The 22,410-nt window shown below is 32.0% G+C and overlaps 2 protein-coding genes and 1 pseudogene across 4 annotated transcripts in view; all 3 read right to left on the minus strand.

Moving 5' to 3' along the window:
* LOC114416129 (glutamate receptor 2.7-like) overlaps window positions 1-2,417 on the minus strand; it is an 11,509-nt gene extending 9,092 nt beyond the window's left edge. The window contains exons 1-4 of the mRNA XM_028380999.1: window positions 2,204-2,417; window positions 925-1,710; window positions 500-780; window positions 13-244 (exon numbers count right to left, since the gene is read on the minus strand). Of these exons, the coding sequence (XP_028236800.1) occupies window positions 13-244; window positions 500-780; window positions 925-1,710; window positions 2,204-2,417 (1,513 nt within the window). The remainder of the gene's footprint in view (window positions 1-12; window positions 245-499; window positions 781-924; window positions 1,711-2,203) is intronic.
* Window positions 2,418-11,455: 9,038 nt separating this feature from the next.
* On the minus strand, window positions 11,456-15,417 carry LOC114416809. 3 transcript variants are annotated; one of them, XM_028381832.1, is made up of 6 exons: window positions 15,345-15,417; window positions 15,077-15,231; window positions 14,822-14,976; window positions 13,097-13,211; window positions 12,323-12,410; window positions 11,456-11,815 (listed from the first exon to the last, which is right to left on the minus strand). In XM_028381832.1, exons 3-6 carry the CDS (start codon window positions 14,855-14,857, stop codon window positions 11,752-11,754), a joined length of 303 nt encoding a protein of 100 aa, XP_028237633.1. In that variant the 5' UTR covers window positions 14,858-14,976; window positions 15,077-15,231; window positions 15,345-15,417; the 3' UTR covers window positions 11,456-11,751. The 3 variants fall into 3 exon arrangements, 2 of the variants coding, with proteins under 2 accessions (XP_028237633.1, XP_028237632.1); XM_028381831.1 differs by having other exon boundaries at window positions 14,822-15,231; XR_003667591.1 differs by lacking the exon at window positions 13,097-13,211 and having other exon boundaries at window positions 14,822-15,231.
* A 437-nt stretch (window positions 15,418-15,854) lies between these two features.
* On the minus strand, window positions 15,855-19,168 carry LOC114416808 (annotated as a pseudogene).
* Between the last annotated feature and the right edge of the window lie 3,242 nt (window positions 19,169-22,410).

Here is a 22,410-nt window from a genome sequence, read left to right on the forward strand (position 1 = left end):
CCGGTTCAGGGCGGTGGTTTCTTTCAATAATCCATACAACAAAACCATTGTAGACAATGATGAACAATATTAGAATCCACATGCGCTTTGTGAAAGGTTTCATGAATAGCCACGTTCTATCACCTGTCTTTGATTTAATAGGAACAATCATCATCAGTCCGGTTTCAGTATAGGGCTGAGTGAATGAAGCATATTCATAACGTGTGGACACTATCGATACATCACCAACAACTGCATCATAGTTCTGCATCAAGCATTGTTGAATGAAGCATATTCATAGCTTGTCAGATAACCATGTCATGTTGCATAGAATATTCAAGCTTATCTAAGTAAGGTATTCTAATTTGTATAACAGCTAACATAGATATGTATCAGACACAGATGCAATATGACATGGTTATCATTTAGAAGTGTCTTTCCCTCATAGCAGTTTATTATCAATGATTTGCAAAAACTGAAGTGAGCTACAACATACAAGGGTAATAAATAAAACACTTACCTTCAAATAAACTTGCTTCACCAGCTCATCATATGTACCATTAAAGGCAAAATAATCATATTCCAGACGGTATGGCAATTTTTTTACTATTTCATCAAAAAGACATATGGAAAATCCCTTGAAGTTGAAGGAAGGAACATTTTGAGAAAGATCTTGAATAACTTCGGCATACTGTTTGACGTTTGACATGGAAGGGACACCAATTCTCAGTCGTATGGCACATGTTGGATTAACAACTTTTCCTAATTCCTTCACCGAAGAACTATAAGAAGCCTTTTCATCTAATATTTTGAGAAACCAAGTCCATCTGACCAGAAACCAATTTCCCTGTAGCTCCTCCCTATCAAATTAATGATTTTAAAAGTATGTGCCGGAGCTCTTCCATGTTTAGTAAACTGAATTTTCCACTTAGCCAGTAAAATTACTAAGCATAATCTTATCTAGCAAAAGTTGACCCCCTATTTGGTTGGTTTCCCTCATTGCATCAACCACAATCCTTGCAGCATCATAAGCTTCGGCTGCAAAGATCCCAGGCTCATAATTAAACTCTTCAAAATTCTCCGAGCTAAATTTTTTCCGAAATCTACGGTAGAAGTCAGCATACTGGGGAAATAGTTTTGGGATATAGCTCTTGACTCCAATAACCCCTTGCATATTGGAGATAGTGGATGCATTCAAGGAATGAACAAGGCTTGTAAAGGAACCAGTAGTAATCCATACATTACCTTCCCCCATAATATTCATTCTTTTTGCAGTTTCAAAGAGGTTTAGTGCCAAAGGAAAGGATAAATGGACAATAATGACTCTACATTGTCCTTCTCTTAGTTTCTCAAGTTGTTGGGACAATGAAGAAGAAACTAGAGGTGGGATTGCTATAGCATTGCTTAATTCTGTCCCAAATTTTGTAAGAGCTTCAGAGAGTTGAGATAAAATTTTAGTGGATGATGAGTCTCCATCTTCATATATCATAGTAATATTATAGAGTTTCCAAGACTTTACAATTTCAGCAATAGCTTTCATCTGCATTATTTGGCTAGGTGAGGATTGCAGCAGGAAATGCCACTTCTTCATTGCCCATTCTGGAGTTGCTTCTGCTAGAGAAAGGAAAGGTATCCTCTTTTGGCTACTGATTTCAGCCACTAAAGATGTCTCTGCCCATGTCTGTGGTCCAATGATGGCTTGCACCTTTTGATTATCAATGAGATCTTTAGCTGCCAAACAAAACATTCCATTGTAAGAAGAGAAGAGTCACACCATGTCTATTCAAGTTTTTTATTTTATTTAATTAACTTATCTATTTTTTCCTCTTTTCGACTCTATTCAAGCATATGACAGTATATTATTGGCCATAAAGGCAAGGCACTAAAATGTTTTAGAAAAAAAAGCATTGAAACTTTTGATAGTCAAATTATGACTTTTTACTACTGGAGATGTTGAACAAAATGTAAATCATGAAGCAATGGTAAGTTGATGCTATATTCTATTTGTTAATCTGTTAATGAATGATCACCTATATACCAAGGGATGCAGTACTGTTGATTATATGATAGACTGAACAGTTTATATGATTTTGAAAGGTCATATCATTGTAAGGTTAAGACTTCAGAGACGTCAGGGTTCAGGGATATATATTACTCACTGATGCAATTATATTATATATGAATTATTTAGAACAGTAGGAGAGACAAAGAATGAGAGATAGACCTGCAATAGCTGCCAAAAGAGGATCCCCTTGAGAGTTTCTTATATGCAGAGAAAAACTCTGAATGCTTTTTTGATAAAAATCTTCCAATGCCAGCTTCATAGCCACTGCATGCTCTTGGCCAATGCGAGAACTCTTATCTAAAATAGCTCCTATTATACCCTTATCATCTGAACTCTCATTAGCTGCAATGTTCCCATGTATAATTACATGCATGCTGATAAACCAAAGCAGAAAAGCAAACTTGTGCATTTTTTCTGATAAAAAATTATGGTGAGAATTGTAACATCCCAATTTTTCGTAAATAAATTTAAAAACCTTTTTAGTAAAATAAATAAATAAATATAGAGTAAATAATAGGCTGAGTACCCTAGATATAAATAGTTATGTTAAGTCAGCGGCCTCCTTTTGGCCTCATTTTCGTTTTTCCCCTTCTCCTCTCAAAACCCTTTCTTTTTCCCGCAGCCCACCAAACCAGTCTCAGAAAAACGACGATCTCAAACCCGTTCACCGTTGGATCGTCGTGAAATTTGAGTATCATGTTTGCAACACAATTCCGAGCATTCTCACCGTTGGGAATATCGATATCATGTCTGAATTGAGAGAAACACCCTTCGCATTGTAGTTTTTTTCTTTCCCGCAGAAACCCAGAGCTGTCTTGGTAAAACTACGATCCCGGTTTCGTTAACCGTTGGATTATTGTGAAATTTGGATATGTTGTTCGAAATTAAATTCCTCACGCTTCCACCGTTGGGATTTGCGAGATAATATTCGTGGATGGAGAAAAAGGAATCGCATGAAGACAGTATAAGTGGAGGTTTCAATCTCTTCTCCGTCTCTCTGACGTTTGGGAATTCTATCGGAACAGTTGGAGGAATAACTGAAAGAATTTCAGGGAACCGCTAGAGATGTTGCTATCCCTGGCTGAAGACACGTGAGTCCGCTCAGAGGTAAGGGATGAGTTATTCACAGTTGGGGATTAGTGAGAACATGTGTAGGGATCCTTAGAGGATTAAATTGGGGTTTTATTTTGAGATGTTTATTAAATTGAAATTTTTCCTTTATGATTATAAATAAAATATTGATGTCCTAATGAAAATTGCTTGATAAATTGTGCTCTTGATATTTGTATATTTCGACCTATGATTTTGATATAATTGTGTAATATTAGTTAAGGGGTTTTAGTCCTAATGTTGTGATAGTGTTTTATATAAATTGTTATATTGAGGATATGAAATGATGATTCAAATTGTGAGTATGTGATGAATTGTAGAAGAATATGTTGCTTTGAGATTATAATATTGTTATTGAGATTGAGTATAAGTGTAAAGTTGAACATGTGTTAATTTGTGAGATACGTGTAAACATGTGATGGTGAATTATCACACTATGAGAAGTGAAATTGTGAATGAGTTCTAGTTGTGGATAAGTGTGTAGTTAACACTTGATGTGAAATTACTTGTGTTGTAAGCTATGAATTGTACAATAACCCGACCAGTGTTATCTTGAGAAAAGCGTTGATGCACAGTGTTAAAGAGAAAATGTAGGTTTCCTATTTAGGAGCCAGTGTTAAATCATAGTGCGATTGTGTTGAACGTGTTTAAAACACGAGTGTAAGGTCGTGGGTATTGTATAATTCATGAGCAGTGTCTGCATGCAAAAATTATTTTAGGGGTTGGACCTGAATCAGGAGGGAGAGGCCCTGACGGACTCTTCGGAGTGTAGGCCTTGGGGGTCACCGGGTTTGAGTGCTCCTTTAAGCCTATTCTGATCTCATATGGTTGGAGCATTCTCGCAAAACATCGTGACCCTGACTGGTCTCTCTATGATCTTACTTAGTGAGAGTGACCGGACAAACCCATTGTGTGGTGTGTCTTGTTATGTACTCCTAAGCGCCCCAGGGTGGTTTTTCACTGACATGGTACCACATTGCATATAGGATTGAGTCTTAGCATAACTATTGCATATGCTTGCTAATTGATGTGTTATTATATCTTGATCGAAGTGTGGGATTCTTGTGTAATGTGATTGATAATTGAAAAGTGAATTTTGAATGATGAAGTGGTGAAGTTACGTGAGCTATGTTTAAGCAAGTGGTATCTCATTTATATAATATGTATATTTAATTGTCTTGTTTCTCTATTAGCTAGGAATGTGATAACTCACTCCCTGTGTGTTGTTGTGTTTGGATCCTGTGATGATCTTGAACTTGTGTTCGGGGGAGCAGATGAATAGGTGGATGACTATGAAAAACCTCATGCTAGAGGACACGGGAACACCACGCTCTGATAGGATGTGACATTAGGATATAGGTTCTATATTAATTGTATGAGACTTATATGATTTTCTTTTAGTCGAGATGACTTTATTATTTATTTGGACAAGTTTGAATATGATGTAGAAGAAAGTGAATGTGAGCCTTTTATCCATTTGAAAAGCTTGTATTTAAAAATGTTTTAAAAATACTTTTAATTAATATTTGAATTTTTATTCCTTTATTAATATATATGTGAGGGGTAGAGAGTGTCACAAGAATAGATATACATGCAGGTGCCCTGCTAACAACCAAAAACGTACTACTTAGAAAGTTTCTACTAAATTTTTTTTGAGTTCAAAGTTATGATTCTTTTCTTTTCGGTAATTCTTCCCTTCCTTCAATTTCCCGGAATGTTGCTGAGTAAGGTCTAGCTATAATTCAATACTGATTCATTGTGGAAACTTTTGGGAAGAAATAAGATTCACATGACAATGACAAACAAAGACTTGAATCTAAAATAATTTTTTCTTCCTCAAAAATATTTAAAATTTATCTCTATAAAATTTTGAGTAATTTTTTTATTCTCACAAAATTAAAACTTATTACTTTTTAATCTAAACATATATTCAAGACTAAACATAACATAACAATCTAAATGTGATATTTTTTATATTGCTTATTTATCTAATCGATGTAAAAAAAGTAATACATGTGACTTTGGATATCCCAAATCTGTTTTGAATTAAAAAATTTATAATAATGAATTTTAAATATTTTTATATTTATGAGAAAAAAAACATATTTTAATATTTTCATTATTATTCATATAAGCCCATTTATTTATATATTTTCACATTTTCTTAATTTTCTATCACATTAATTACTGTATCTATTACACCTTACATGCCTTAATTTTATAACCAGTGGAAATATATATGATTCGGCTATCAAAACACTGGATTAGGTGAAGGCTTGATGTTGATGGATAATGGCATGCATTTTTTTTTTCTTTGGGTTAGTAAACGGGCATGCACGTCATCAAAAAACGTAGAAAACGGGCATGCATTTATTGACGAGAGAAAACTCATTTTCAACTTGAGAAAACTATTGTTAGTGTTACTATTTGATGAATTGTACGAATTTTGTGTGATAACTGATAATTAATTGTGAAAATGAAGTCAGATCCAGGTATCAGTACTATCCGCACGGGTAGAGGCGGGAATAGGTCAGGCCGGCCTACGATTTGACTTACATAAAATCTGATTTGAACTAATTTATTTAATTAAAAGGTTAGACTCAGACTTTTTTAAAAGCCTATTAAATTAAATAGACGAGACTTAGGCTTGTTAAAAAGTCTTATAAGCCTGATAGGTCAGCCTATATATATATATTTATATTATTTTTTGGATACCAATTTATACTTATATTATTTTTTGGATACAATTAATTTTTTTTAAACTAGGCTCCATAACTTCCATTCCTATAATCAAGTAAAATTTAAGTGTGAGTCATGTGTCCCTTTATATTACTCATTATTTTTATTGGCTTTCATATTCTGGTTAACGTTTCCTTTTCCATTAGCTTTTTTCCTATTACGTTCCTACTCCAAAGCACAAATATAAAAAGGCTATTAGGTTAGGTTTTTAAAAAGGTTAGGCCGAGTCAAAATAAAAGCCTTTGTTAGGCTATAGGCCTGACTCAGACCTCAAAAATTCATCGTAGGCTAGGCTCAGACCTTTTAAAGTCTGGTCTGGCCTGACCTATTCCCACCCCTACCCATGGGTTTCATTCTTTGACCACCAATGTTTGATTCCGAACATCAACGAGAAAAAGACTTGTAATATATACAAATTTTAATAAATTTTACTTTTCATTTAATCATTTTTTTTTATTTGATAGTTTTTAATAAACTTTAATCATCAATAAAGTATAAGTTAATAATATTTTTAATGAAGACGTCTTTTCAATTTTGCTTGTACAAAAACACTAAATTATAATTTTGATTATCCTTAATTAATTCTTTTGATTTGTGATTTTAATCTTCTCTTTTTCAGTGATTTTAGTCTTTCTATTTTAAAAAATTAAAATTTTATTTCAACCTTCAGTTTTATAAATATTTCGTTTATTTTATTTTGATTCGGAAATCTAATGTATTCACTTAAGATATCATAAACATAAAAAATTAAATTAAAGTTAGGAAAATAGAATTTTGTGTAAGGGGACCAAAATTAAATAATTGAAGTTTAGTGATGTCTTTCCAAATCATTTATTCTAATCTTATGTTTGGATTGGGTGATTTATGAGGGAGAGAAATGAGAGGGAATGTACATTATGTTTCTATTTGCTTGCAAGAAAAATAGGAAGGAGAAAACGTCAAATTCGATGAACTCCTCCATTTTTCAAATCCTTAGTATTTAGCACAATTTTGAGATGATTTCTTGTGCACCTTTATTTTTCTTTTATAATTTTTAAAAATTAAATAAACTTTTATAACAAAAAATTACAAATAATTTGTGTTAAGAAAAAATGGAGTAAAAAATTATATTTTAAGCAGTATAAAAATATTTTTTATATATTTATTTTTTTCACTTCTTTTCTTCAATTCCTATTTCTATTCATCTTAACAAATACATCTTTTGCTTTTTATTTTTTCGGTTAAATTACTCATTTATACCCTATAGTTTTACGATTCGTATATTTTAGTTCTTATAGTTTATATTTTAATTATTTTTTAGACTCTATAGTTTAAAAGTGATCTTTTTAGTCTTCATAATTTATATTTTAATTCTCTTTTAATCCCTATAGTTTGAAAGTAATATTTTTAGTCCCTATAATTTATATTTTAATTACCTTTTAGTCCTTATTACAATATATATATATATATATATATATATATATATATATATATATATATATTGCTACAAATTAGTTATAATTTATCAACTATTTTTATTACAAATTACCTTATGATAAATTAGTTACGAACTACTTGCTAATATTTTTGTAGTTAATTGTAATTGATAATATTACTCATATTTTGATGATAAAGACTAAAAGAGAATTAAAATATAAAGTATAAAGACTAAAATGACCAAAAGAAAATTAAAATCCAAATTATAAGGACTAAAAAAATTACTTAAAAACTAGGAGAATTAAAATGTAAACTATAGGAACTAAAAAACCACTTTAAAATTATAAGGACTAAAAGGTACAAATAATGAAATTATAGGAACCAAATCAGTCATTAAACATATTTTTTTCTCAATTTCCATCCTTCTCGTTTTTATTTTTATTTTTTCTATTTCACTTCTAATTCAAACAAAACATGTCACTCTTTGATAAAAAAAATTATTGCTTTGGAATTTTTTATTCAATGCATAATGTTGATACGTGAGTTTGAAATTAGTAAAAGCAAAAGCTCTTTTGAAGAGAAGAAAAAAAAACTTTTGGAAATTTTTATTCAATTCATAATGTTGATATGTGGTGTTAATTGATTTTTTTACTTTAAAAAATAATATTTTGTTATAAGAGCTAAAAGAAAAAAAAATAGAAAGACATAATATAAAATATCACTAATTCTTACCTTCCAAGTCGATGTGTTAAAATTGAGTTAACTCCTCACCCCCAATTCTAAAATAGTCTTAAAACATATTTTAAACACATTTATTGAACTGATTGCATTATTATGTTTCAGGTCCATACATCTAGGTGTGACAAAGAGTATTGATCACTCCTACCTCACCTTAATTATGGCCTAGTTGTTGTCTTAGTGGTCACTTGTAGTCCCATATCAATTAAAAATATCATTTGAGTACTCCTCAACCTAGACCAAATTTAAAATAGATACCCATCAACCTAGAACGAAATTAAAATAGGTTTATTTATGTTTTTACGTGGACCAAAATTTTGATAGGATCAATTTTGTAAACTCCACGTAAACCTAATTAAGGCCTATAAAAGTTTTTGACAAAATCGACAAAACTTTTGTTGTGGACAAAATTTTTCATGACTTAACTTGCCTCATTGGCTAGATACCTTCTCAATACTTGACTTGAATGTGAAGGGATAAAAAGTATATACTTACTGAGAGCTTTCCCACTTTCAACTTAACGCGTAAACTATCTCCCTCCCGTATTCCTATTCTACTATAGTATTTGTTTGTTTGCTAGCACAGGTAGTAGAGGCATTCTCCACTCTAGTAGTAGTATATGTAGAATCTGAAAGTGGAAGGCTGAATTCCAAGGGAAGCCTGACTTTAAAAATAAAATATTCTAAAAAAAGTATTTTTAAAATAAATTTAAAAAAAAAGAAAAAGAATATTTTAGAATAAAATATGTTTTTCCATCCCTGTAAAATATTTTGAATATTGTACTTTAATTTCAATATTATATTCACTTATCATTTTTATCTAGATTTCATTAAAAATTTAACTTCATTTTTTATTTAAACAATCCCAAAATATGCATATAGGTTCAAGTCTGTATAATTTAATAAGTATGAAATTTTGTAAATCATGCAGCTTTTGATAATGTCAAAAAGAATTTACTTAATAATAGTTGTCATCATCAAAAAGGGGGAGAATGTAAATGTATGTATACAGGTTTTTAATGATGTCAAAGTATAAGTAAACATGATTACATCAATAAATATTCAAGGTTAAGCAAGCAAAGATTACTTTAAGATTAATTCAAGATTAAGCAAACAAGATCAAGAAAAAGATAAAGTCTTAATTTATTTGTTAAAAGAATTTCACGTATGTGTATATGATTCTGCATTCTAAGTCTATCGTAAATCATTTAAAAAGGAGTTAAAATTTGTTAGTGAAAAAAATTTTAGGACTTAATTTACCCTCTTTTAAGTTATTGAGGTCACTTGTCCAACAAATTCATCACTACAAAAAAAAATTATTCATTTTTTGTCCTCAAAATTAAAATGTATTTTTTTTTTTTGGATTTGAGTTCCATTGATTCTTATTTCTGTGTCATTATCCTTCTTACATGTCACTTTTATTGGTCTCATTGTTGGATACTCTCTTTTTACTATGTTGGGGATTAAAAATCATCCACAAAATTTTTAAAAAAAAAAAACCACAGTCAAATTTTAAATCTCTTTTTTCCTAACTTTCTTCATCTTGTAGCCTGCCGTTTGACCCACCAATCACCAGTGTATCTGCTAAAAGATGTGCATATGTGAGAAGATGTCCACCATTCGCTTTAGAGTTTGTCATAATCATTCCCACCGTGGACTCAAACTTTAGAAGCCATGTAATTAATAGTACCTACCCCACAATCCTTAACATAAACCAACGGAAGCATAAAATCAAGTAAACTTTCGTCGTAATACAAAGACACCCCACCGAAAAGTCTTCCATCTTCCAGAATTACGTATGCCACAAACTCTCAATCTACGGTGGAAAAGAAAAAAGGCTTATTTTGCGTAGTGGAAAAGGCTTGCATTGGAGACGACGGTGTCTACGACGATTGACGCGGGGTGTGTCATGGCATTCGGTGTCACGTGGAGACTTTGATTCCTCAGACTCGTCGATTGGTTTTTCGAGCTAGGAGTTGTAGCCTTTGTAGAAGGCTTTGGCGTTGATGATTTTTTTGTTGAAGAGGAAGGGAAGTCATGGGAGAATTTGCAGGTGCATTTCCATCTGGTCGCGGAATGTGGGTGGTTGAAAGTTTTGGAAAAGGGACTTAAAATTTTGTGGCGACTATTTTGCAGTTTGCAAGGATTATTAACACCCAAAATCGAAAAAAAAAATATCAATAAAAGAGTGAGAGGTTAAGTATGAAAATTAACCAAGCTTAGCTTATTTCAATTTTGCGACAACGAGAAAACAAAAAAAAATTAGAGGGATGAAATTCATACTTTAATAATTTTATGGGATGAAAAATATGTTTTAATCATTATTTTATTAAAAACTTAATTATATTTTATATTTTAAGGTTTAATTTGATCCCTCAATTTTTAAAATGTTTAATTTGATCTTTCAATTATTTAGAATGAAACAACTATATCTTTTCCATCATATCTCTTAATTATTTGGTGAAAATAGATTTTTTTTTATTAGTTGTCAACACAATTGATGTAAAACATTATATTTCTAAAATTAATTGTTTGGCAACCGATGTAAAAAGATATCTTCAAAACTTTACCAAATTGAGCCTTTTACATCGATTGTCAAGCAACCGATTTTAAAAATACAACATTTTACATTAGTTATGTTAACATTCGATTTTAAAAAGACATCCTCAAACTTTATGAACCTTTTACATTGATTGTCAAGCAATCAATTTAAAAAATACGTTTTACATTAATTATTTTAACAACTAATGCAAAAAGTATCAATTTTCATCAATCAAATGAAAATGGTATAATTATTTCATTTTAAACAATTAAAGACTGAACTTTAAAATACAATTAAGAGACTCATTATATAATTAAGCCTTTATTAAAACATTATTTAAAAAAACTTAAACAACTTGGTCCAATATATTAATCTTAAGATTATATATAGTTAAATTGTAAAATTAAAGTATACAACATCAAAAATCTGTATTGGCTAATTCAAGTAGATGGAACAAGACTAGTTATAAACACCTCTAATATTTATCTTACAAGTCAATTTTGTGAGATTGAATTAAGTCATAAGTTTAAATTCTAAAAGAAAATTTATTTTTATTTTCCTTTATGATAACTAAATTCTTGCATATCAACTAAAATTAAGTCTAGTAAAAGAGGTTAGTTTTCATAGTGAATTAAGTTCAAATTCTCTCTAGGTGTGATGTTCAAATTTAATGTCTCTATGTCAAATAGGAATGATTTAATATATAAATAAATAAAAACTCAAGTGCCATGTCATGTGTGTTCCCCACATAAGTGTGAATGTGGGGCCCTGCTTACCTATGAGTGCTCTCAATTAGCTCTTCATATAGAAAACAGCAGCCGAAAAGATATTTGCACAAAAATTGTTATATGGTTTGCACAGAAGTCCTTTAAAGATGGCAAAATTGCTTTGTTTCATAGAGACATCGTTTTTACATTGTCCCAATACATTATATGACTATATGCTACAACTACGACTATTAGCTAAGCTAAACGAGTTTTAAAGTTCATGTCACTCACTAAAGAAACTCAGAAAGCAATTGTTCCCAACAAGTTTCGTTGCTGCATATTGGGAGCAGATGCCGAAATAAGGAGCAATAGATCTTGTATTATGTCAGCTATTTCCTTCTCATATTTTACCTTCAAAACCTTTCTAATCTCAACCATGTCCTACCTTAACCTTGCTTACCAAGGCTCATGCCAAAGTTCCTTTGCCCCTTCATTTCCCTTTGACTCTTGCATATAGTACCTGCCATTATTGGCCCAAATTGTCTTAAACAACCAATCTCAAAAACTATTTTATTGAAGGCTTGAAGAAATTTAGGAACGTGTGACTGCATCTAAGTGGAAATCGATTTTGTGAAAGAAAAACAAAGAAGCCACCCAAAAAAATTTAGAGCCCATCAAAATGGATCATAACCCGTGGGCCAACCCAGCCTTACCATAGGTTTGGGCCAAGTTGGGTTGGAAAAAAACTCTTACCAGTAAAAGCAACAAAATGGCCTGACCACTGGGTTGAACTCATGGGGGGCCGGGTTGGCAAGCAAGTTGCCTAGGTACTAAAAAAACCCTGCCCTCAGCTCACTCACTAAAAAAACAGGAGCCATTCAGTTCACGCATCATGCCTCAGCTCACTTAGTGACTTAGTCAAACAAAGTCTCAAAGGTGGGCTGGGTTGATCCACTTATTAAGTGAGCCAAGGTAGGTTGGGCTGGCCTGTTTTGACAGTTCTACATAAAATTGATAGAGAGCTTACTGATAGATGGAGTATGGGAGAGATGGGATTATATGACTATCCAAAAACTGATAATATGAGGTGAATTCTGCACGAAGGTGACAGCAGCCTAGTGATAGAATAAGAAGCGAAGCATAAGGAACTCCAACAACAGTGAAGTTTCTTTTCTAAAGCAATTGAATATTTTAAAACAGCACAAGTAATATGACAAGAATTGTGTGTAGTAATGGACTACTGGTGAAATACAAAGATTTCTGTTGACCGCTTGAAAATTTACAACAATACAACTTAACAAAGAATTGATTTGATGGGTCAGCTGCAAATGGTTAACCTGTAGATCTAGGATGCACACAGCAGGAACAATGGGAAAAGAAAGTCTGGACTTGGGGCCACATACAGGTTCTGAGCATTGGAAAGGGAAATAGAAGAATGAAATAGTTTTCATGTTAATTACTTAATTACTAGTGTGCATCATGTTTTCACTTTGTTTTCATTTTCAAAAGTTACATATAATTCTAAAAATTGACAAGAGAATTAAAATACTGACAGAATACTTTGGTATAGTATCTGTCAGTATCAAAATCAAAATCTAGGGTCATTCTTGCCACCTCCTGAAATAATACAAAATCATGAGGAGCGTGACCCCTGGTGAGGGATGACATCTTCACGACTAGCAAAGCTTACCTTGTGACCAAAACTATCAAAAGGACATCACAAGGTACCATTCTCTGCTATTAAGTGAGCAAACTCTTGCTGTTTATTTGGGAAATCTTATAATGTTATATTGGGGTTTACCATGTTGATATTTTGTGAAGACACTGAGAAATGATGATGGGTCAAAGCCCAGTGCTTTAGCATTTGGGGATGGTTTCCTTGCGGATTTGGTAGCAAGTGCAGTGAAAATAGAAATCTGCAAGTTTTTTTAATCAAGCACGTTTGAGTTCAACTGACTACAGACCAACCATAATGTAAATTTTATGCTGCTGTTACATAAACAAATGAAAATGAAATTAAAATTTATTTGCTCATAGTTGGTAATATGTAACATTTTAGAATCTACGCAAAAAAATGTTTAATCAAGCACGTTTGAGTTCAACTGACTACAGACCAACCATAATGTAAATTTTATGCTGCTGTTACATAAACAAATGAAAATGAAATTAAAATTTATTTGCTCATAGTTGGTAATATGTAACATTTTAGAATCTACGCAAAAAAATGTCATATCAAAGAGACGAAGCAGGAATTAGCTTTTCTCATTCTTTTGATCAGTGCGTGGGCACCCGAGTGCACTAGATATGAGAAATACCAATAATAAAAAGATGAAAAACTCTTGGACCAAAAGAAAAAGCAGGAGATGATCAAGAAGTCCCTAAACCATGCCTAGCAAACATTCACATAGTGTTTGGTTGGAGGGAGAGGAGGGGGGAGGGATTTTTTTTTTTAAACTTTGTTTGGTTCAATTTTTAGCAAGGAAGGAAGGGAGGAGCAAAATCCCTCATCTAATTTTTGCTCCCCTCCAATATTGGGGGATTTGGAGGGAAGGGAAAGGAAATTTGAAACATTTCAACTAAAATGAGTGAAATATCTCAGTTTATGTTTTGGAATTCAAAATTACAAGGATAGAAATGTAAATTTATTTTTAAAACTCTTCCCCTCCCCTTGTGAACCAAACAAGCTCCTCTCAACCAAACATAATGTCTAATCAAAATCTCTACCCTTCCCTTCCCCTCCCCCCATTTTATTCTCTCCCCTCCTCTTCCCCTCCCTTGAACACTTGAAAAAGGAGACCATGACTAAGATAGACCCTCCCTAGGACAGAACTTAAAGATTCCAATCCCTTTCATCGTACATAAAACTTGCCTGAAACCATTTGGATTGACACCAATTGCGGTTGAGTTCACTTTTAGCACACCTAAATTAAATTTCTTTTTCTTTAAGGAACCTAAATTGTATTGAAAAAAAAAATGCCCTGATAAAGTAAAATTTTTTACACAAACATCCAATCATAACTTATTATGTATGAAAACTTTATTGATTTTTTAAATAACTATCTTAAAGTAATTCAAATGATAATTTGAGATTAGATGATAATATAAAATTACATGTACAAACCAAATCAACAAATGGCACATAACTAGATTTTGCACTTGGGAGTAAACCTCGGTATATGATACTGTAAGAATTTCTTACTAGTCTAACACTGTAAAAAATTATTCATTTTTATCGTTTTCATCTTTATTTTTCACATTTTATTCTAAAAAGGACTAATAGTAATGGTGCCGCGTCTATCATAGTAAAAACTTTCATATTTGATATAGAAATCTAAAGCTAATAAAAGAAGCTTCCTTGTTAAAATGACAAAGGACATGATTTTTGAAAGAATAGGATGCAGGTCCAAACATGCATAAGTGAATAACATTTTACAAAATCAAAAATTAAAGTGAAGATTTTGTACAATCAAGAACTACTAGCACATACTAGAATTAATACCTGCATGATTGTTAGGAAAAAACATACCTCATATGACTTTGTATCAGGACCATGGGGAGTCATACAATTATGGAGACTTGCACCACCGGGAAGAAATCCATCAGCGTTGGCCTCAAAAACAAATGTGTTAGTCACAACACTAGAGAAGACAAAATTTTGTCTCAACTGACCCAAAACTAATCCTGCTCTTTTCCCATATTACCAAAAAAACTACCATTAAGATGCAAATCCTTCGTGCTTCCCACAAACAGCGATTAAAAGACAAAATTTGATATGATATACCTCATAGCCACCATGAATAAGGCCCATAAATTCACTCATGCAATTGCGATGATAATATGGAGGAAGGAAAGTATGCTCAGCAACCAGCCATCTGGGTGGGAAAATGACAAAATCAAGCAATGCCAGTCCAGGTTTATCAGTTGGTGCGGTCAACACTGCACATATGAACAAAAATGTAAAAAAAAAAAAAAAACAAACAATTTCCATAAACAAAAAATAAAAAAAGAAGAGAAGGTTAAGACAAATTTCATTTTCAAAAAAGGCATACCAGTATTGATAGATGGGTCACTATGATCAAACAGAACTGTATTATAAGGGCAGAATTTGCTTAAATCATACTGCAAGTGAAAATAATAGTTGCCAAATTAATTAAGATGCATAAATTATCTCACAGGAATTATGCCCCTATCAAACTGAAAATACTATGATTGTAATCATAACTCACAATGAAGAAGGGAAAAACACCCACCTTCTATGGAACATAATTACCATGCCAAGCAACAACATTGAAGGGAGAGAAATCTTGTACTGCATCAAAGAGTTCACCACCAAACTTCTGCACTATGGTGTACCCAGGATAAGATTTATCTTCAAACCAAGCACTAGGAACAAGGAAATCCCTTGGGGAAGCAAGACCATTAGCACCTATAGTGTAAAAAAAAGTTATTTTTAATTTCACATACCATGAATTTTCAAGCAACATATATGGTAGCTTAAATTTCTTAAGAGTAAAAGAGAAAAGATACCTATTGGTCCCAGATCAGGAAGTTGAAAATGAGTACCAAAAATTTCAGCAACATAACCGCGGGATGGACCATCAGGCAGATTCACAGAAAAACGAAAACCGTGAGGTATTATAGCAATTTCACCCGGAGAAACTTTCAATCTTCCACATTCAGTAGTGATAAGGAGTCCTACAAATCCAGCAGACAGTATGAAAAATATAAATAAAAGGGAAAGGTATATTCCTAAAAAGATGTGATCCACAGGACGGATTAGAGTGTACTCTTAAGCATCATGAAACTTTATTTAACCACAACGCCAAAGAAGAAATTCATGCATGGAATAATTCAAAAACATGGTGAGAACTGGTTGTCATTCTAACTATAAAATTCTACACAAAAAAATCAAAGACAACTCTTAAATACCCATTCAGAAGACTAATGCACCAACCCTGGAAAAGAACAATATTTGTCATTCATATGCATTGCATCCTTCAATTAAGAAATTTCTTTTATATTCAAGTCCAGCCAAGTTCATTGGCACAGATCAACAAGGAAATTATACAGGTGCAGAGAGAACTATATGCACACAAGTATAATGAAATTAAACCCAAACACAACTTTCTTAGTTAACATTGAACCATCAAGGAAATTGTTTTAGTGACTTACTTCCTTGTTGGGGAACTATCAAGAAGTCACCATCAGCATTGCAAAAGGCACAATTGTCCATTGATTTGTTGGCATTGTACCTATAAGTGATATAATATTTTCCCATTTATTAAACTGTTAAAGTTACCTTAAAAATTTAAATTTTGTCATACCAAATCTGGAAGCTTGGCATCAATATCTATGACCAATACGCTATTAGTATTATTTTGCATAGGCTACCAAAATTAAAGAAAAATCAATGGCTGGAGGTGTATTTATGCAACAGGCCATGGTAGCAATAGCATTACTTAGAGCAAAGATAAAACAGCATATCATATAAACAAATTAATTTTCACAGTTCACAAATCAAACAGATGAAACAACACTTGATTCTTCTTAGATAGTGTTTGGAAGTAAACAGACTAGAACAGGATGAAACATAAAATAGCAATTGTGTTCTATGTGGGTTTCTTTTAAAAAGAGAATAAAAACAAATGTCCTATTTTATTTTGTTTAGTGTGTCAATCACTGCCTTATCTTATTCTTGTTCACACCAAAGTTATTGTTTCAGACAGAGACCTCATATCTTCATTCTCTACCCTTCAACCCAACCCACAATTACAAATCAATGCAAGTAGCACAAGAGAACTATGAGACCCATACCACACAGTCACACTATGATGACGACATAGCTTTCGGAGCCTAAACATAATAATTCAACAGCATCTCCTAGTATTCGTGAGGAAAGAGGGGATAACATGCCTTCTTAACATTAGTCAACCCCTCAACTCCTAGAAAAAAGGAAACTTAAACGTGCATAGCAGGGGAACTATATCTTGAATGGATTGTTCTCCAAGCAACCACCCCTCACCATAAATAAAGGATTTTAGTCACTTAGTTACATATCTTTTCCACCTTCATATACACCTAATGTAAAATCCAAGTGTCAAGAGTGTCTTTACCGTTATACCACTCTTATCTTTGACGCAGCAATTGGAGTCTCACCCCCTGCTAGTGTATTTTGAAAGTAAGCCCAAATCCAGACTCCAGGACAAAACAGTTATCAGAAGTACAAACTTCACATTAAAACAAGGTTATTCTAAAACACCACTTATGTTAGGTGTGATATCAACTGTCCACCATAGATCTGAAAGCAAATACAGATGAACCCAACTTCGTGAGGCGTAAAAACATATTAAGAGGAGTTCCATAAAGTATCTCATTATATTGATCAAAATGAAAATATACCAATTACTGTGATATGTGCTCTATTTGTAGAGCTTATTGTAGTAATAACTAACAATTAACAAGCTAACCAACTAACAAATGTCAACTACCACAGCTAACTGACAACATCTAACATCAACTAAAATATATATTATTTCAATTTATAGTCATTAAACAATGGCATTGGCATCATATTATAATTGTAGAGACTTAAAGCTCACAAATTATGCCATTCTGATTAAGAAACCAAGCCAACCCAAAAAAAAAAGAAAATCAATGACAAAAGAAAAATAACTGACTGGCACAACACCCATTAGATAAAGAAGAATACAAATTGTGACTGCAATTGTGACTGTATTTCAAAAACCTTGTGACTGCATTTCAAAAACCTTGGCAAGAACAAACCAACCCACCCACCAACCTAACGCTGAATGTTGAGCATGTCCTTAGCCTCAATCTGCTCCTCCACAAGCCCCTCACTCGCGTACCTACTCAACAGATCCTTCTTCTTCTTCTCCAGCACCCTCCTCTCAATCTCCTTCTCATCCGGCAGCGGCACGTGCACCACGAACTCCCTCCTCTCCCTCTCGTCCTCCTTCTCCCTCTCCCTGGCCCTCTCCTCCTCCACCACCTCCTCCTCCTCCTCCTTCAGTACCTCCCTCGCCACCGCAGTCACCTCCGCCACCTCCCCGCTCAGCACCCCCTTCCTCGCCTCCTTCCTCACCTCATCCAACCTCCTCCACTCCTCCGCCGCCTCCCACCTCATCGCCTCCTCCGCGGGCCCCTCCAGCCGCTCCAGTACACCATCCTCCTCATCACGGTAACCATAATAACTTGCATCAATCCGTTTATAAATGTCATAGCGTGTTCTTCGTTTGCGAAGATCCGGCGGCTTTTCGAAGAGCTCCTTGACGCCGGGGAGCTTCTTGGCAGCCCCGAAGTAGCGGTATCCCGGGCCACGGCCTCCTGGGTTTGGGACGTCGACGATATTTCCGTCTAGGTCCGTCATCTTCGCGGAGTGCTTCGCGTAATTGGGACCGCCGAGCTCGACGATTCGGCGTTCCCAGTGCGATTTTTCGCGGATTAGTTTGTTGATCTCATCGTTGAGGTCTCTGAGGCGGTGCTCACCGAGACCCTCATTCTGGATCTCGGCGACCTTCCGGCCGATCTCCCGCATGATCTGCTGCCGCCACTTGTCCGCCTCTGAGAGATCGCGGCACTCCGAGGCGAGGAAGGGACGGCGGTCTTTCGGCTTCTTCTTCTCCTCCGCCTTCATCGTGATGAAGCGGTTGAGCATCGACTGCGCCTTCTCCTCGTTACGAGCCATCTTCGAAGAAAGAAGCCCTAACTGACTGTGACTGAAGAAGGACTTGGTTGAGAAAGGAAAACCCTAACTGTGAATGAAGAAGAATTTGATTGATTAGGTTTGGAAGAACTTCGATGAGTGTTAAAAAGCCTGTCTCTATTCTTCCTTCCTTGTTCAAAATCTAATATGTTCAGTCAAAAAATATGATTTCTAATATGTTGCTAATATTATAAAAACATTATTGAGATTAAAGCTAAAATTATTTCAAAACTAAAATTGTATATCAAAGAAATTAAATTGAACAATAAATAATAATTTGATAGAAACAAATACAAAATATTAGAAAAATATGAATTATATGTTGTTAAATTTAAAAAATTTCTACAAAATAAAATATTTTAAAAAAATAAATTGAAAAAAATAAAAGGAGCATAGAAAAGATATACCATATTTTAAATAATATCTATTCTTCTTAAACTAAATATTTTCTACAATATTTATTTCTTAAGAAATATTATAATGTATTATCAAAATCCAAATTTGATTTATGTAAAGACAAACGTAGTTAAGGACTCCAAATCTTCACACATCTTTATTAGAAGAACAAAGAAGGAAGAGTTGCAAAACAACATACTCATATATGAGTTAGGAGACAAAAAAGTATGACTACACAAGTATACTAACAATTGTGCATAAGTATGACTGCACAAGTATGCAAACAATTGTGCATGTTTATTCAGGGTGTGTTAAAGGTTCAAAGGAACCTGATTAATTGTAGGAGAGGAATGAAGCTGCAGATCTTTATTTGTAATGGCTATTATAACCCTTGTAGATAATTATTATATATATATATATATATATATATATTCAAACAAGCAAGAGGTAGAGATAACATGTCTATTATCACGTAGGCCGTGTATTTTATGAGACATAAACATTACATATATATTATTGTTGAGATTAAAACTAAACGTATTTCAAAACTAAAACAACTATTGTTATCTTTTAAAAGAATATATATTATTTCAAAACTAAAATTATAAATATTATTTTAAAACTAAAATTATACCATATATATATATATATATATATATATATATATATTGCTTGAGATTAAAACTAAACTTATTTTAAAACTAATTATTGTTACATTTTGAAAGAATAGATATTATTTCAAAACTAAAATTATAACCTTTAAGAAGCATAGATATTATTTTAAAACTAAAATTATACCATATTTTATTTTTCATAAACATAACAACTTAAGAAATTATTCATCCCGTCTTCCTTCTAATTTCTTTCGGCATCCACATGGATGTATTATTTGGTACTAACTTCACATTCATAATTTAAAATAATAATAAGCTAAATTGAGAAAAATCCAAAAAGCATTTTAGTATTTAAAAAATAAAAAATAATAACCTTTAAAAATTTTAAAAGAATTATATTATAAAAATATTTTTAAATTTAAACTAACATAACTTTCTTTTTAAAATATATCTGATGACAATATAGTTCCTACCTTTTCAACAAACTTTTATTTCAATTCTTCAAATATATTATAATGATGTAAAGAATTGAACAAGTTGTTGGTTTTTTCAATTTTTTTTATATGAAACAAAAATAAGGTAAAAAAAATTATTTCCAACTCTATTTTTTAAAATAAAAAAATTGAGGAGTAATTTTTTTTTCTAATTTTATAGTTTTTAAAGTAAAAAATAAAATCATATATTAATAAAAAAAATGTTATTGTGAATTTTTGTACCGCCAATGTAAAAAATAATAATACCTTTTATACAGTACATAAAAATTAAACTATAATTTTTTAAATAATGTTTTGCATCTTATAATATATATATATATATATATATATATATATATATATATATATATATATATATATATATTTGGAGTTGATGTGTCAAATTCACGTTAACCTTTTAAGACTCGGATTATCATTTTAAAAGAGATTCGGATAACAATGTTCTTAAATAGTATTTGATATGTATTTGATTCAATTTCAAAGCACAGTTATATTTATTATTTTATTTTAGGTAATCAAATTAGCCAATTTAATATCTTAAAAAAAACTATGTATTGATCAACAGTGTTAAATAAATTTTACATAATCATCTAATTACAACTTATTTTAAAATAATTAAAATATTGGTTTATAATTACACTATCAATACATATACATTAAACTTAATGAGAAAAAAAGTCATATATTATTTTACATTATCAATACATAAGTATTAAACTATTATTTTAAAGAAATTCAAATAATAATTTATGATTGAATCATAGTATAAAATTATTTTACTCAATGTGTATATTAAAATGTAAGTTTTAAATACTTAATTTTTTTTGGCTGAGATTTGAATTTTGAAAGTCATATAAATTTCAGAAATAACCATATCATCATATATTAATTAGAGAATTAATTTAATTATAGTAAGTTAGAGTTTAATAAATCATACGGACAAGTTACAGTTGATTTTCTATTCTAAAAGTAAAACTACTTTAAAGTTAAAAATAACTTTAAAATAAAAGTAGAGAAGTTATTTGACATATTTAATTTCTTTTAGCTTAGATGAGATGACTCCAACAAGACTAGTGAAAGAGCAGAGGGTGCAGGAAGAGAAACTATATTTTTTCAAAAAGTTAGAAGGTTTATAGTACTTTTCGTATATAACTTTAATGAATATAGTTTGGGGACTTTCCTTGCATCTCGATATCAATTTCTTAAAATTTCAAAGTCCAAGCAATTAATAAATCAAACCAGAATGATGGTCTGGTCCCGAATTATGTTTTTAGTTATTGATCCTTTTCGGATTTTTACTTTTGGTCCCTAATCAAAATTTTGGTCGGTTTTAGTCTCTCCCTTCAAGTGCAGTCGTTAAACAACAATGACAAGGTAATTATTTTGTGGTGATTTTTTTTTTCTTCTAGCGGCTAGAAATTATTTGACCAAAGCATTTAGTAGGTGTTAAATAGTTTCTAATGGTTTAAAATCGCCAGAATTTGGAACAGTCAAATTTTATACCGTCAATATATCTTCTCTGCCTATTCTCCCAACATTTATCAATCTCCATATTTCAAAAACAAAAACTCAACTCAATTAGGATTTGAATCCTAATTGAAAAGAAAAAATAGAAGAATAACGGTAAATTTTGATTGAAGGCCAAAATCCAAACAAAGAATGAAATATGTTGTTCCTAATTGCATGAAAAATCAAAACCAGAATTAGTGGTTCAGAATGTGACACTCTATCAGCATGAATCCGTAGAGGCTTAAGCGTACTAGCATCCAATCTGAAGAAGCTTTGCAAAAGTGATTACTGATTCCGCAAAAATGCTGCACTTCGTGTGGGGCTCCCAACTACTTAATTTTATTTCTAAAAAATTCCATACCTTAGTCTTTTATTTATT

Source organism: Glycine soja, chromosome 6 (genome assembly GCF_004193775.1).
Source record: "Glycine soja cultivar W05 chromosome 6, ASM419377v2, whole genome shotgun sequence".
NCBI lineage: Eukaryota > Viridiplantae > Streptophyta > Magnoliopsida > Fabales > Fabaceae > Glycine > Glycine soja.